The 15,948-nt window shown below is 48.2% G+C and overlaps 1 protein-coding gene across 1 annotated transcript in view; it reads right to left on the bottom strand.

Moving 5' to 3' along the window:
- Positions 1-235: 235 nt before the first annotated feature.
- Positions 236-15,948, bottom strand: part of NOTCH1 (notch receptor 1) — a 78,756-nt gene continuing 63,043 nt past the window's right edge. The window contains exons 18-34 of the mRNA XM_030535630.1: positions 14,993-15,221; positions 13,683-13,884; positions 13,312-13,465; positions 12,683-12,867; positions 11,936-12,068; positions 11,158-11,415; positions 10,957-11,069; positions 9,417-9,988; positions 7,840-8,268; positions 6,845-6,993; positions 6,031-6,247; positions 5,636-5,726; positions 5,226-5,391; positions 4,153-4,448; positions 3,501-3,648; positions 3,288-3,385; positions 236-2,392 (exon numbers count right to left, since the gene is read on the bottom strand). Of these exons, the coding sequence (XP_030391490.1) occupies positions 956-2,392; positions 3,288-3,385; positions 3,501-3,648; positions 4,153-4,448; positions 5,226-5,391; positions 5,636-5,726; positions 6,031-6,247; positions 6,845-6,993; positions 7,840-8,268; positions 9,417-9,988; positions 10,957-11,069; positions 11,158-11,415; positions 11,936-12,068; positions 12,683-12,867; positions 13,312-13,465; positions 13,683-13,884; positions 14,993-15,221 (4,877 nt within the window). The 3' untranslated portion in view covers positions 236-955. The remainder of the gene's footprint in view (positions 2,393-3,287; positions 3,386-3,500; positions 3,649-4,152; positions 4,449-5,225; positions 5,392-5,635; positions 5,727-6,030; positions 6,248-6,844; positions 6,994-7,839; positions 8,269-9,416; positions 9,989-10,956; positions 11,070-11,157; positions 11,416-11,935; positions 12,069-12,682; positions 12,868-13,311; positions 13,466-13,682; positions 13,885-14,992; positions 15,222-15,948) is intronic.

Genomic DNA, 15,948 nt, shown 5'->3' with positions numbered 1-15,948 from the left:
CATTCAAGTTGGTTTACAGTAATTGACAAACGCCTCCTTTACAATAGGACGGGCCACCCTTAAAAGAAGGATGTGGTTCTAAAAGTCTGAATCCTCGCATTTTTATTGTTTAAATTGTTATTCAGTCAATTGCAGAAAAAAACCAAGAAACTCTTCGGCACTGACTCCATAGCTATGAGTTTTCAACAGATTTGGCAAATGTTCTGTTTCTCTAGGCAGCAACGTTATGTAGATTTTTTTTTTTTTAGCTTAGAACCTCTCACAGGTCTGTAATCCTGATTTTTTTGATATAGACAGCATTTAAATATATATAAAAAAGAAAGAAAAAGAATTTCTATGTATTAAGATAAATGTACAACTATATAATACTGAAATTTTAAACAAAGATTCATGACTGGTACCATAAAATGTCCTCTCAGATAACACCCAAGAAAACATTTTAAAGTACATTTCAAAAATTGATTCATACTTAATTTATAATTTTTTCAAGGGGTGACATTTGTAGCTAATTCTCCCCCCTTCCCCTCCCACTTTTTCTGTGTTTGAAAGCAAAAAACCAAAAACCAATAAATAAATGGCATTTCAGAATCACGAATCTTTGCTTACAACTTTACAAAAACAACCCCCACCATCAAGTCAACATATTAAAAAACACCCCAAAAACAAAAAAGAATTTTCTATAAAAGATTTACTAGGTTTGAATTCCTTGACGCACAACTGAAGTGTCTCATTTTGAGTTCTTAACAATAGAACATATAAATAAAAAGACAGTGTTTTCATGTAAAATAAAAAGTACATAAATAAATACTAAAAAAAAGATTAAACATTGTGTTCTTATTTTGTATAAAAAACATATAAAAAGGGATCCTTCAGTCCAAACAACCAGTGTCCTTAGAAGAAGTTTTTAAAAGATGATCCTAAGTCCCACTGTGTCAATGTCTCTGAAACACCTTCTTTACTTGAAGGCTTCTGGGATGTGTACTATCTGTGACTGCATACTTGTGGGAGGGCTGGAGATCCCCTCTGACCAATCAGATATGTTGGAATGAGGTGACGAGCTTGACCATTGGTCCGGTGACTCCGGGGAAGGTGTTAAGAAAGGGTGGTCTGGCACCTGAAGCTGGTGATTGGGTGTATTGTCCAAGGGGGAGGAGTAACTGTGTTGGGAGGGTGGAGTTAAAAACTGGGTGGTGGTCATGGGTTGTGTGAGGGAGGATGGTAGAGACGTTGATAGGATCTGGGTCTCTTGAGGCAAAATAGTGTGCACTGTCATGGTAGTGCTGCTCACCTGCTGCATGTCTGACTGGTTTAGCTCGTTACTGAGGAAGTTTTGGCTAATATGGGCGTTGGTGTTTGAGCTGGTATTGTGATGTTGCTGCTGTTGCAGATTTTGCTGTTGCAGCTGCTGCTGTAAATTCTGCTGCTGTTGGATCTGTTGCAACTGCGGGGCCTGCATCAGATGTGGCTGGGAGGCCAGCCTTGTATTAGGCATGGGCTGGTAGCTCATCATCTGTGACAGGGTAGTGGTGGGCATGCCGTTATGCAGGGAGGTCATCATGCCATGTTGAAGGGCTTGGGTTTGCTGGTGAGCCCCGGGCTGGATGTTGCTTCTCATTGGATTATACTGATTCTGGACCATCCCATTTTGCAGCCTTGTTAGCCAGTCGCACTGCCCGTTCAGGCTGGCAGCTCCGCCTACAGTGAAATTCATCGGTGCACTGCTCATGACTGTGCTGGGGCTGGATACAGGAAGGTGAGAGAGACGCGGGGGCACTGAATCGAAGGCCATCCTGCTGGAGCTGCCCATTGCCATATCCTGCTTTCCCGCCATGTTAAGATGGTTGATACTCATGTGGGCATCAGGCATGCCTGGCAGGTGATTCAGAGGCATGGACGGGGACTGCTGAAATGGAGATGTCATCAGTGGAGGAGAAGCAACATCTGACAGGTACCCATGAGGCGACTCCAGGGAGTCGACTGGTGACAGCACACTCGAGCTATCTAGAAGGCAACCTTTCCCATCCTGCGATTTTTTCCTCCTGGCTTTGATGTCTTTGGAATCTTTGCTATTGCAGCTCAGGCTCTTGGTACTTGGCTTCCTAGCTTTCTTCCCCTGGACGTTGGGTTTCAGGTTGCCGATGTAACTGTTGGGAGAGCAGAGCGGGGGAGACAGGGTGGGCGCCCCCAGCGGGCCATTATGCAGTGAAGGGCTCCGTACCAGGTTATACTCGTCCAGCAACCGTACAATGTCATGGTGCATGCGTTCCTGTGCAATGTCCCGTGGGAGCCGGTCCATGTGATCTGTTATGTCACGGTTCGCAAAGTGATCCAGGAGGACTTTGGCAGTTTCGTAGCTCCCTTCTCTGGCTGCAAGAAACAACGGTGTCTCCTCCTAGAAACACAGTGGAGACAGTTTGTTTTAAAACCCCAAAGCTAACAGGCTTCCGTGGCCAGCCCAATCCTGTTTTTATTTTAGATTTGAAGACATTACTATTAATTAGGAAGCTCAGCAGCTGCACAAATAATTGCAAGGTTCATAAGTTCATGGAGTTCAACTTCATGCAATGGTAAGGGGCAGAGTCTCACTTTCTTGCATAGCTTCTCTCTCCCCAGCACAAGTGCTCAGGAGAAAGGCTGCTGGGGAGGCAGAGTGGGGACAATACTCAAGGGAAAGTTGGACTCCGACTAGTCACCCAACTGGGTTGAACCCTAGGCTGGGGGAGTTTTCTGTTACCCCTTTTTTGGTGAGGTCCAGAGAAAGACCTTGCTGAATGCTTCTGTGTTTGAATTACCTCATTCATATTCAATACTAAGCCACTAATCACATGTGACCTTCACCTAAAAGGCACAGCGAGGTGAGCAAACGAACACTTGTTATTTCCTCCTAATCCAACAGCGCACAGGTCACTAACACTGCGTACGGGGCCAACCCTTGGGCTCCATATTCAAGCCAACTCCCATCAACTTCAGCTGGAGTAAAAGTCAGATACAGACACTCCCTGACTTACGCAAGCATTCCGTTCTGGAAAGTCTTGTGCAACTCAAATTTTGCGTAAGTCAGAAACGTATACCCAACCATTATGCAAAAGACCCCCAAACTATTTCTAGCTTACCAAACTTTTTCCGCAAGTGCGGATTTGCATAAGTCAGGCTTGCATAACCCAGGGGTGTCTGTACAGACCTCATCATCTGGCAGCCAGGGTTACATTTGAGGCAAAAATGACCCTCGGATTGACTTGTACAAGGAAAATAATTGCCTTGCATCTGCTAGCCTTGTAGATCTCTACCTTATTGTTCTGCATGTCTTTATTGGCACCGTTCTTCAGCAGCACCACAGCAGCTTCTACGTTATTCACAGCAGCTGCCCAGTGCAGTGCCGATTTGCCTAAGGAAGAAGAAGGTGATATACAGCCCGCATTAGTCAGCAGTTAGACCAAGAACCAATATTCCCTGCCTGCAGCACCTCATACAGTGGTGCATGTTTTAGAAGACTGCCATACCTAGATCATCCACTGCATTGACGTCTGCGTGGCAATTGATCAGATCCTCCAGCATGCCCTCCACTGCCAAGCGAGCTGCCAAGATCAGTGGTGTGGTCCCATCGTGCATGCGGGCATCCAAATCGGTGGCTCTGTTCCTAATCAGGATCTGCCCACAATGAGACGAACACGTGGAAAAACCCCAGTGTTAGGAGAAAGCCAGTGGATATTCCAGCAAGGTTTCCACATAAGAAAAACTACCAGCCGTCTTGCTAGGAGCCGCTACAGAGAGATCAAGGTCTGGAAAATGTTTTGAAGGCTCAATTCCCTCTCTCGTGCCTAGAGTTGGTCCCTGCAGGCCAGGAATGGCTCATATAAGCAGGGCAGCATGGGGGAGGCTTGCACAGCCACCATGCTGTACCTGCTCTGCCACTAAAGAGGCGGCTTCAATTTGCCAAGTCTTACATCATTGTACCTTTCAACAGCACTAGATGTTGGGGCAAATGCTAAAATCCTTACTCAGCAAAATTCTCATTGACATCAATAATGACTTGTCTGATTAAAGCCAGGATGGAAACTTTGGGATAGGATCAATTAACAGGGGCCACAAAACTGACTCCCAGTGGCCCTTTACTCTGTAGGGAAAGGACTGGAGTAGGAAAGGTTGATGTACCTGGAAGACTCCTTGAGCATCAGCTGAGACAGCTGCATGGAGGGGCGTCCTGCCCATGTTGTCCTGGATGTTTGCATCTGCACTGGCCTCCAGCAGGCGTTTGGCAGCATCGGAGCGAGAGTACCTTGCAGCCAGGTGAAGTGCCGTCTCGCCAGTTCGGTCTGTCTGGTTGTGCAAGCTGGCACCCTGGTAAATGAAATCCGAGATGACAGCAGGAGCATCCTCCTCCTCTTCGCTGTTGCCAGTCTCCAGCCCTCCTCCACTGCACGAAGCGATCATGAGTGGGGTGAATCCGTCTGGAAAACACAGAACAACCCCATGAACAGCGAGGGGCTCTTTGCTCTTTGCCCTTCTGTGATAGGCAATTCCAGGGAGATGTTCTGACTTGCCAGGGCTACTTGTTCTCCTGGCACATCGAGCTCTGGTTCCTATCTACTTCCTAACACAAGACACGAACCCTCTTCCTCAGATTTAGGTCTGAATTTATTCCTCATTCAGTAGCTTCTCACCACTCACTGGCTTCCCTATTTTGTCTGCAGTCTTGGATTCAACTCTCCAAAGCACTTCAGGGCACAGTTTACATGGAAGATGCTATGCAGAATACAGCTGCACTGTACTGAAGTTTAAAAGCTTTTTTTATTTGACTGTGGAAAAGTCTCCCAAGGGAAGTGGATGAAGCTCTGATGCTTGGGATAGTTAAAACCTGACTAGACAAGAAAACACTTGTAAACGTCCTATAGGGATCAATTCTGCACTGGCAGGCAGATGAATGGCATGATCGAATGGGTATCTTCCCCCAACTCTAACCTCTTTGATTCTCTGACTTCCTTCTCTGTGGCTAAATAAGGAGAGATTTATGGAAAACAAAATGTCACAAAGGTAAATCTCCTTAAATCATACAAAACAGTAGCAATGCAACATGGAAGGACTTCTAGGTGGGGTATTTCTGTGTTAGGTTACATGAAGACTGATGTGTAAATGGCAGCACAGCAATAAGCACTGCTCAATTGTAGAAGGAGGATGAGGTTTATAGATTAAATTATACAAGCATCAGAGCAAGGAATCTCCCTTACCAGGACCTCGAACGTTGACATCCATACAATCTGCATCAATTTCCCCTTGCGGTGGGGTGGGTGCCATGGAAGAGATGCGCAGGTCGGCTGCATCTAGGTGCTGTTGAGTCCACTGCCTGTGATCTGTCTGATCGTCCATGTCTGGCAGCATCGCCTGCTCCTCAAACTAAGAAAGGACAAAAGGAAGCTGAAAGTCAGATCTCAAGGAAAAGGCAAGAGAAGATATAAAAAAGGTTTGAAATGAAAAGCTGTGTAAGACTCAAAGCTACATTTACATCACACACAGGTTGAAAAGGAGCCTTCAGAAGTTGTGATCGCATGGTATGGAATCCTAGAGCAAACCCTTGTGTTATGTCTCATCGCACTGTTCACCATCCTAATGAAATAGCTCAATGTTCCTGTTAGCTTACCCTGAACTTCTTAGTGTCCAAGGTTCCTTCATCACCCCATTCGTTCTGGTTGTCATCCATCAAGGTGCCATCAGAAGCATTTTTCAGGGGTCTTTCAAAAACACAGAAAAACTCAAGTAATTAGTTCTTCTGCAAAAACGGAGAGGCAATGGATGACATGCTTTACATGCATAAAACTAAATGAAGAAATTCATGGTAATTTACAGAACATTAAAATCCCCACAAAGCTAGGATATTCTTCTCCCCTTGCAAAATCCTGAAAACTCTATAACCTCTTCCCCTGCTGTATCATATCAAGCACTAGAGGAGCGAGCCCTAACGGTTCCGTTAGAGTAGCACTGTCATTAGTAGCTGCACGCCACAGCACGTAACAGCTTAACAGTACGATTACTCACTTCAGGCCAACGGAATCCTCCCCAAGTGGTTCTCGTCGCTTCTTCTTGCTTGATTCTGTCACCTTGAAGCCTTCTGGGAACCAGAGCTGCCCATGCTCCCTGCGCCGCTTTCGAGATACCACTACTCCCACTCCAATAAAAGCAAGCAAGACCAGTGCAGCCACCACCACATACATAGGATACAGCTGGGAGTTCCTCTGGGGCTCAGCTGTTTCACCTAAAAAAGAGTGGGGCGCATGGAGAAAGTGAGACATTAAGCTGCATATCAAACTGGTGATGGAGCACAAATGAAGAGAAATTAGTTAATAGAGGTACCTAAATCATCCCCCAAAATAAGGTCATTTTATACGCTATTAATCAGAATTGCAAACTATTGGCAAATTCTCCTCTGCACAAGCCCGCTGCATCAGGAGACAGCTTTACTTTTTTCTCCTTTAAGGAAAAGGATTAGCAAACTTCAAATCACTGCGCTCTCACTGAGCTGTTAAGACAAAAGGATTCAGGGGGATTTCGAAGATACAAACTCCAGCTCCTCACATGTCACTGATTGATTGGAGTTGGGTTTTTTTCCCCCTTTTTTAGCAGTAATGATTTTGAAATAAACCTGAACTAAGCAAAATTAAAAAAAAAAAAAACAGAATTAGTTTATTAATGTAGATTTAAAAAACACAAAGATTCAAGGTTATTAAAGCTGAACTGTCTCTGGATACAGCATTCTGAGCTTGGCTGGCTGATAATTGGATCACGGATGTGGGCTGGAAAGTTTCAGTCACCTCCAGTCTCAATCCCTCCAGCAGCTGCCAGCTAAACTTACTTTTAACAGCTTCTATTTTGTAGGGGATGTTCAGGCTACCAAGTGAGGCCAAGGCACCCAGGAAAGCCGCCACGTCAGTTGCGCTCTGAAAGCATTGCGAGGAGGACTGGATGCACTGGCGGTTGTCGATTTCTAAGTATACGATGGATCTGTATGGAAGAAGAGCAAATGGAAATAGAGAGCAATGATCAGACTGAAGGAGAGTCAAGACCCATGTCTGCTCTCCCCATAACCCCACATCAGGGTGGATTCAGATGCTGGAAACAGACTTGTTTACTCATGCATGGGCCAAACCTGCAGACCTAAGTTAGGCAAAGCTCTCGCTAATGTCAATTGGAATTTTACCTGTGTGAGGACTGTAGGATTTAGCTCCACCTCTATTTGTCAGCTGTTCAGTAACACAGGAATGTCTTTCCTTAGCAACGACAGAAGTCACACAAACACGATAGGGTACTTGGGGCCTGAATCTCTTCTCACACCAGTTTTACCCCATCGTATTCTACGCTGATTTTAGTGGAGGGACTCTGACTTCCACTGCTCTGAGCAGGAGGAGAATTGGGCCCTTTGTAGCTATACAGCACTTTTCAGCAAGTGTCTCAAAGCACCTTACAACTTTGCAGTAATTGAGACTCATAACAGACCTCTACAGTCAGGAAATCGAGGCTTAACTAAGTGACTTCCTAAAATAACAAGAGCCAACCTAGTTCTGACTGCCAGTCCCACCCCCGCAGAGTGACTCCTAGCCAACACATGGGATGCCATTAGCAATGTCAGTTGTAGCATTATTTAAAAAAATAAATTCCAAACCCATAACCTGTCAGCACTGACACCCCCTTCCCAACTTCTCTTGCATAAGAAATTGGTTCCACTTCATATTTAAAACCAACATTTAGGTAAAATTCTCCATCCTGCAGCATTTTCCTTAGAGCAGATTATTAATATTAATAGGGCACAATAACTGCTGTCCAATGAAAGCCTTTTCTCTGCCCCCTCACCCTCTGATATCCATCTGATCCAGCTCTCTCCGCTGCCTTTCACCGACACGCGACGAGAGGGACGTCTTTATTGTGTTGAAGACGGCGCTGGGCATGTCCGACCAGTTCTCCGCTGACCTCTTGATGTGGTGCTTTTTCAGCTCCTCTTCATTGCCGTAGTATGGGAAGATCATGTACTCTCCCTTGGGGTTCTTCTTGAAGACCACATTGGTGTGAAGGATGCGGCTGAGCTCCCGGAGGAAGTTGAAGGAGTTGTTCTTCAGGTTCTCTGGGGTTATCAGGACCACCACTACCAAAGTGCCATCTGCAAGTTTCTCAGGCATGTTGTAGGCACAGTCCAGACCATCCCATTCACACTCAGCGTTGTTACACCCCTGGTCACAGTGACCATCTGAAAAGTGATCTTTACAGTATTGGTCATACAGAGGACTAGGGAGAAGGAAAAGAAAGAGAAAAGGATTAATTACACCCACAGCCATAGTATTATCCATCTGCTAAGATAGCAGTAGGAGTTTCAAGGATTTCTGTCCTGTAACAACAGCACTGCTCACCCTGACATCCTAAATTGCCTTATAAAGAGGGCAATCACTTTATGCAACACTGAAAAGCAACTACTTCTGGGGTGAAACATAGCAACTATTAAATTGTAGGTAGCAATTTAGAACGGGATGTGAAGACAATTACTTTGACCCAGGGAAGCTGAGCGAGGCAGAATACAATTATTCAAAACAGAGTTTGTCCAGGAACCTGAGATCAAATCCATACTGTTGCAAAAGAATGCTCAGTAAATTCCAGCAAGTATTTGGGGGCTCTTCTGAAAGTTGGTGCCATCGGCAGCACACCAGAAGAATGGCTTCAGTATTGGCCCACGTGCTCAGGATCCAACTGATTGCCATATTTGGGGTCAGGAGGGAATTTTTCCCCAGGTCAGATTGGCAAAGACCCTGGGGGATTTCACCTTCCTCTGCAGCTTGGGGCATGGGTCGCTTGCAAGTTTCAACTAGTGTAAATGGTGGATTCTCTGTAACTTGAAGTCTTTAAATCTTGATTTGAGGACTTCACTAACTCAGCCAGAGATTAGGGGTCCATTACAGGAGTGGGTGGGTGAGGTTCTGTGGCCTGCATTGTGCAGGGGAGGTCAGACTAGATGATCATGATGGTCCCTTCTGACTTTAAAGTCTATGAGCACCACTTCCTATAGAATCCTGGTGGTTTCTTGATGATCTCCCACTAAAAACTAACAGTGCCAAACTCAACAAGGCATGGCTGTCTATACAGTTGAATTCACCAAAGTGGTGAATTTCTATGCAGGATGCTCCACCAGCAGAGATGCCCGAAAAGGAGCCAACAGGGGTGTTACATAATGTGGCGATCTAGTCAAAGAAGGGCCAAACCCAGGAATTTGTGAGCACCTACAACTCCTAGTGAAGTTAGTGGATGTTGAGGTTGCTCAGGATTTGGCCCCACTCGATAGGAAATAGCATCTGGAGAAACAAAACAAGCAGCAGAAGTTCCTCCGATAATCAGTAGAAAGACCTTGGCTTTGAAGGGACAGTGATGGGGAGGAGGTTGCTTACTTGCATTGCCCTTCTACCTTCAGGCAGTCAAAGCCGTCGTACAGACACCCAGTGTTGTTGCACTGCTTGTCGCACCGCTCGTTGTTGAAATACTTCCAGCACTCCAGCGACTGGGAGCAGTTCTTCCAGGGGTCATTGAAGTTGAGGGAACAGTCCCCTCCATCCCAGCCACAGGAATGGTTGTTGCACTTCGCATCGCAGATCTTGTTGCCAGCGAAACCCACGCAATCAGGTATCTCACATTTCTCCTCAATTGTGGGTGGGGGGATGTCCTGACCAATGCCTCCCCGGAAATCGAAATCCAGGATGTGGCAGTATAGGCCATTGAAATTTGCAGGGCATTTGCACCGGTAATATGGGGGAGTGTCACTGAAGTATTCACAGGTACCCCCGTTGTAACACTGGTTTGAATGGCAAGGGCTGCTGATGGGGTACTGGCAGTCTGGCCCCGTGAAGGCAGGATCACACATGCACTTGGAGCTCTTGTGGCCGGAGATGCAGGTGCCGCCGTTCAGGCAGCGCAGGTTCCCACAGGTGCGCAAGTCATTTTCACAAGTGGCGCCATCAAAACCCTGGGGAGACAAGAGCCAGGGAGGCAGAGTTAGTGTCTCTGACGTTGCAGCCTTGTGAAGTGTGGATCAGGAGGAACAAACTGACAGGGAGACAATGAAAGCAGAAGAGCAGTGACCTAGCACACTGGTTTGGTGCCCAGTTCTGTGTTAGACACTGAATTCTCTCATCATTATGGCCAGCTGGCCACAGCTCTGGGACAATAACTGTAATGTTCTTTAGTAAATTACTTCCAATGGGATTTAAGCCCCTAACTCCCTTAGGCTGTAATTGGGAATCAGGCACCTATTATCAAAAATAATAAATCAAAGTACAGCCTTAACATTTACCTTGAAATTAAACATAGGAAAAAATCTATACGCTCCTCTCCCATGCGATCATCCACCTCCAGCCAAGGCCGGTCTCTTCCCCAGAGGATATTTTCTAGTTCTCCATCCAGTCCAGCTTTAAATGGCCTACATGACAGAGCTTCCACCATCTCCAGTGTGAGCCTCTTCTACGGTCCTAGCAGATCACACTGCTAGGCTCTGTTCTCCTGATACTCAGTCAAAACCTCTTTCTGCTTGACATCCCCCTCTGGCTCCTGGTTAGGGTAATAGATGGCATTCTCCCGCTTTGGGTCACCTGCCCCAATTCCTCTCTCTCTCTGCCATGGTCATGGCCTGCACACGCTCACACCTGGCTACCACAGTCCCTTTGCTTTAATCACTCCCTGCGGCCCCCTGACTATATGGGGCTAGATTGTGAGCAGTTACTGTCACAGGTGGACTCCCATTAACTGCAGTGGAATTCATGAATAACCTGGCCCCTTTGGTCTAAGCTCCCTCCAGTGTACTGGTTTGGAGGGTCCACATGATGTACTAGGACTCAGATTTTCAAGCCACATGGGACTATTAGATCCCCTAGCTTGCCCTCCTCTGAGCATGGAGCAGAACTGTTGCATGAAACCTGGAAGGAGTTAGATACGTACAGGGGGGCATTTACAGATGAAGCCCCAGCCAGTGTTGCTAGCAACTGCACACGTTCCACCGTTCCTGCAGGGTTTGCCCTTGCAGCCATCCACCACGGTATCACAGCGACGGCCTGTGGGGGGAAGGAGATACCCGTGAGTGTGATGTGTTACCAGCAGCCTCGGGGTCCTTCCTGGGCTGGATGGGAAAGGCTGACTCACCTGCATACCCTTGCCTGCACTCGCACTTGTAATCGTTGACACGCTGCACGCAGTTCTGGGTCCCCCGTGCGTCACACGGGTTGGACAGGCACTCGTTGACGTCCCCCTCGCAGCGCTCCCCCACGAAGCCGGGTGGGCAGATGCAGCTGTAGCCACCCACCCGGTCTGTGCATTTGCCGTTGTTAAAGCACTTGGGCCCCAGAGTGACGGGATCAAAGAAGGGGCTGCAGTCGTCAATGTTGATTTCACAGTGCACCCCTGGGGACAGAGGGGGTGAGGAGAATAGCCCATGTTCAGTCTGATTTATTTTTTGTTTTACTTTAGTGCCCATGGGCTCTGGTCATGGACCAGGACTCCATTGTGCTGGGTGCTGTACAAGCCCAGAACCAAAAGACATAGGGTTTACAAGCTAAGTGTAGGACAAGAGACGGAGACAGATTGATGGGGGAGTGCAAGGAAACCATGAGACAATACTGGTCAGCATGGCAGGCATTGGTAACAGGGCAGTCAGATGGCATCTCCCCCTGCAGCGTGAGTAGCTGCTTGCCAACCTCCCCTCCAGCCATTTCAATGGGAGTTGAGAGCACCCGGTCTCTGGCAGAAGGGGACCGGCAGCATTACAAGACCACTTGAGCTCCTTGATGGCTGGGCTAACTGGCTACTGTAATCCAATATTCCTACAGCTGCTTCCACCATTAAGACCAACGTGTGTACACAGGAGCTAATGAGCATATATCAAGGATATCTGCACTCAGAAAAGTATTCCCCATTAATTTACCTTGAGTCCCTCTGGGGCAAGAGCATTTGTAGGTATTGATGAGATCGATGCAGGTTCCTCCATTCTGGCATGGGTGAGACAGGCACTCATTGATCTCCTCAGAGCAGTTAACTCCGTGATAGCCAGCAACACACTGCAAGGGAGGAATAAGGGGAACCATTAATTACATTCACTCTGGTAATGAACCTGTTCAGTTCTAATCGCAGGTTCCTATACTGTTCCCATCACTGAGGTAGCTGAGTGCCTGATCTCTTCCTTCAGCGGTCGTGTGGGGGCTATTCTAGCCCTGATTAAAGGCCAGGATGTCCAAAGCATGGGCTAAACACTGCTTTCCCTCTCTCCCCAGCAATACTCGTGCCTCAGTATTGCAGACTGCAGCTGCAATCTACTCAATTTTATGCAAACTGGGAGCAGCCCAGAGGGAACTAGTCAGTTGCCAATGAGGCAGTATGGTTTGGCAGAAGTTTGAACAGCTTTGTTTATAGAAAAGAGAGAAAATAATTAGCATTTACAAAGCATCTGCCATCTGTGGATCTCAAAGCATGCTACCAACACAAATGGATTATGCACAGGCAATGCTGTTAATCCCACTTTACAGATGGAGAAGAGTGAGGCACAGAGAAGCGAAGTGTCGTGTCTGACGTTCCAGAGTCAGGAGCAGAACCCAAGCATCCCATCTCCCAGCCCTTTGCTCTAGCTGCTGAGCCCCACGTGCTCCCCCAGACTGCTGGCAGCCAGCCCTCGTACCTCACAGGAGTAGCCTCCCAGGTAGTCCGTGCACGTAGCTCCATTCTGGCAGGGGCTCGGGGAGCACTCGTCCACCTGCTCCTCGCAGTAGCTGCCGGTGTAGCCAGCCTGGCAGCGGCAGAAGTGCGTGTTGCCTGTATCCACACAAAGGCCGGAGTTCCTGCACAGGTGCACCATGTCGACGCCTGGAAAAGCACAAGGCCGGGAGCACACAGTGAAGCACATGCAAGGCCAGCGATGCATGGGCATGTTTGTGCAAAATGGGCCTGTACAGGGGAGGCTGCTCTTGGAGAAAAGCACCCCCATAGGGCACTATTAGAAGTGCCAGGTCTTGGCCCATGCTCTGGCTTCTTTGTGTCACTCCGGTGATCCCTGGCCAGGACAGCAGCCACTGGGAGCTGTTCTGAGTCAATGTAAATCACAGCAGCCTTGAGGTTGCTTTAACTTGTGCCAGAGGCTGAACTAGCCCCCAGCAGCACTAGGAGTCAGGATGTACAGCCACCTTTCTTCCCATTCCCTGTGCCGAATAGAGCTTGGCCATTCCTTGCAAATCTGACCCTAAACCTCCATGAATTGACCAGGCCCCAGGGCGCTATTGCCTAGAAGACAGCAGCGAGGACAGAAGTTACCTTGCTGCTTTGCAGCCACATCACAGGATACGCTGGGGACATCGCAATACAGGCCCGTCCACCCGCTGTTGCATTCGCAGCGGTACAGGTTGTTGGTCTGCCAGCACTTGCCTCCATTTTTGCAGGGAGAGGAGTCGCACCAGCGCACCAGATTCTGGGGAGAGAAGAAGGAAGTTCATAAGCTGTTTGGGAATGGAAAGGATTGGGCAGGACATAGCAAGTAGGGGAGAAAGGAGACCTCTGGATCTGGGGTGCTGAGCTGCAGTGAACCTAGGGCAGATCTTCCATTGGTGTAATTTAAACTGGCGATCCTTCCAGGATGCTATGTGAGGATCTGGCCTCATGTGATTGATAGGCTGACTGTTCTTTACCTGACAGTTGAGGCCGGTGTAGCCCTGCGGACAGGCGCACTTGTAGGTCCCGTAGCTGTCCTGGCAGGTACCCCCATTCAAGCATGGCTTGGAGTCGCATTCGTTGATGTCATGCTCGCAGTAGCTGCCTGTGAAGCCAGGTGGGCACACGCAGGTGAAGGTGTTGATGCCGTCCACACAGGTTCCCCCATTAAAACAGGAGCTGGAAGGTGGGAAAACAAACATTGCTTCCCAGTAAACATTAGTGACGATTGTAATGGCGTTCTCCATCTATGGATCTCAAAGCCCTTGTACAAACTAACTGATTCAGTCTCAAAACCTCTCTGGGAAGGAGATAAGTGCACAGATAGGGAAACTGAAGCTCAGAAAGCTTGTGTGTCTTGCCCAAGGTCAGACTTTAGTGTAGTGGCAGAGCTAGAAACAGAACACAGGAGTCCAGACTGCTAGTCCTCTGGTTCAGCCACTAAATGGCATAGCCCATGGGTTGTACCTCTCACTAGCTAGCACCTAACGTAAGGAGAGTTCATGGGGTTTTTAAAAATCTCTGGTCTTGCAATGTAAATCCACCATTTTAATGACTGGAGCAAAAACCACATGGTTTGGGCCCACACTTCATTTCCCAGCTTTGTGTAAGGTAGTTATATGGCCCTATTCACAGTTATATCTGAGACGGTCATGTCCTTGAACGTAGTAACCCTCACAGCCCTGCTGGGAGGCAGGGATATACTAGCATCCCCACTGTACCGCTGAAACCCAGAGACACTAAGCAACTTGCCTGAGGTTGCAGGGAGTCCGTGAGCGAGCAGGATTGAACGCGGGTTTCCAGAGTCCCAGTCCAGTGCCTTAACAGAACTCCAGTGGAAGCATGTGGGAGTTTTGGCTGGGAAAGGGCTGCATATCGTAAAGCCCTCGGACACAGGCTCATTGGCATCAGGGGGAGTACAGCAAGGACCTCAGGGTCTGACCTATGGGGCCTGATCCAGCTCCACAGAAATCAGTGAGAGCTTTTTTATTGAAGCCAATAGGAGCTTGGCTAATCCCTTCCTTCAGCCTTTGGCAAGATTAGTTTAAACAGACCAGGCCCCTCAAGCAAATCCGGAGCGGAGATGAGATTCCCCTGGGTAGACAGTATATGGGCCTTCCCCAACCCAGCATCCTAACGAGGGCCACCCTCAATGCCACTGGCCAATGGAGTGAGCCCCTCGGGGCTGCTGGGACACTTGGCATTACAGCAACTCCCGGGCCCATCGTCGCCCCTGGCAGCAGCCAGCTGTTCAGCACTCCAAGCAGCGGCCGCCTCGGCTGGTTACCTTTCTGTGCAGTCAGGTGTGTTGTTCTCACAGTGGATCCCGCTGAAGCCAGAGGGGCAGGTGCATGTGTAGCTGTTGACACAATCCGTGCAATTGGCCCCATTCTTGCAGGGGTTGCTGGCGCACTCGTTGATGTCCTCCTCACATTTAGGCCCCCGGAAGCCTGCCAGGCAGTCGCAGAAGAAGGCATCGATGCTGTCAGAGCAGGAACCGCCGTTATGGCAGGGATCTGAAAGAAGAGGCAATCACGTGGCATTAAGATACAGCAGTTCACAGCCCCAAACACAGCAGTGAAGCTGGGAAGCTTCCATGCGGCATTAGCCCACGATGCCGCCACCTGAGAGCAGCCACAAAAGTATCAAAGCAGCTGAGCAAGGCAGCCCTGGCCCGATCGTGGACAAGGCAGGAGCTGGCACTGAACGCACAGAAAGCCTGATTCTCCATTCCCTGCCCCATTTGTTGTCATTAGCGCCAGGTCAGAGTTGGTGTGAAATGCTGCCATTTCTGATTCACACCTATCTTGCCCTAGTCTAAATGGGTGACACCGGGTACAGGGCCGTTGAGAATCCAGTCCAAAAGTTCCGATTCCCTTTTGGACAATAATAAGGATACCTTTAGAAAAAAAAACAAAAAAACACACACAAGGTGCAACAGGTGGCATTAAAAGGGCAATGCTGTTTCCCACCCTAAGCAAAGGGTACTCCCAGATGCCCCTGCGGGGGGAACTGTTGCAATTGAAGGCTTTTTTAACAGCAGATCCTGTGAATGGCGAGCCAGGAAAACACTGCATCTTATTTAAATGTTGGGAATCTGCGTCGTAGTTACACGTTGTAACGACTGGTTGCCCTTATCCTTTCACTACGTGTACTGCCCTCCCTGCAATTTAAGCTCCTTTAAGCAGTTTGGAATACGTTGTGGCAGGTTTCTGCCCCATGAGCAGCCTCTATTTATTCACG

The sequence above is a fragment of the Gopherus evgoodei genome, chromosome 16 (genome assembly GCF_007399415.2).
Source record: "Gopherus evgoodei ecotype Sinaloan lineage chromosome 16, rGopEvg1_v1.p, whole genome shotgun sequence".
Lineage (NCBI taxonomy): Eukaryota > Metazoa > Chordata > Testudines > Testudinidae > Gopherus > Gopherus evgoodei.
Note: the sequence above shows the minus strand (reverse complement) of the source record. Positions and strands in the feature narration are given on the sequence as shown.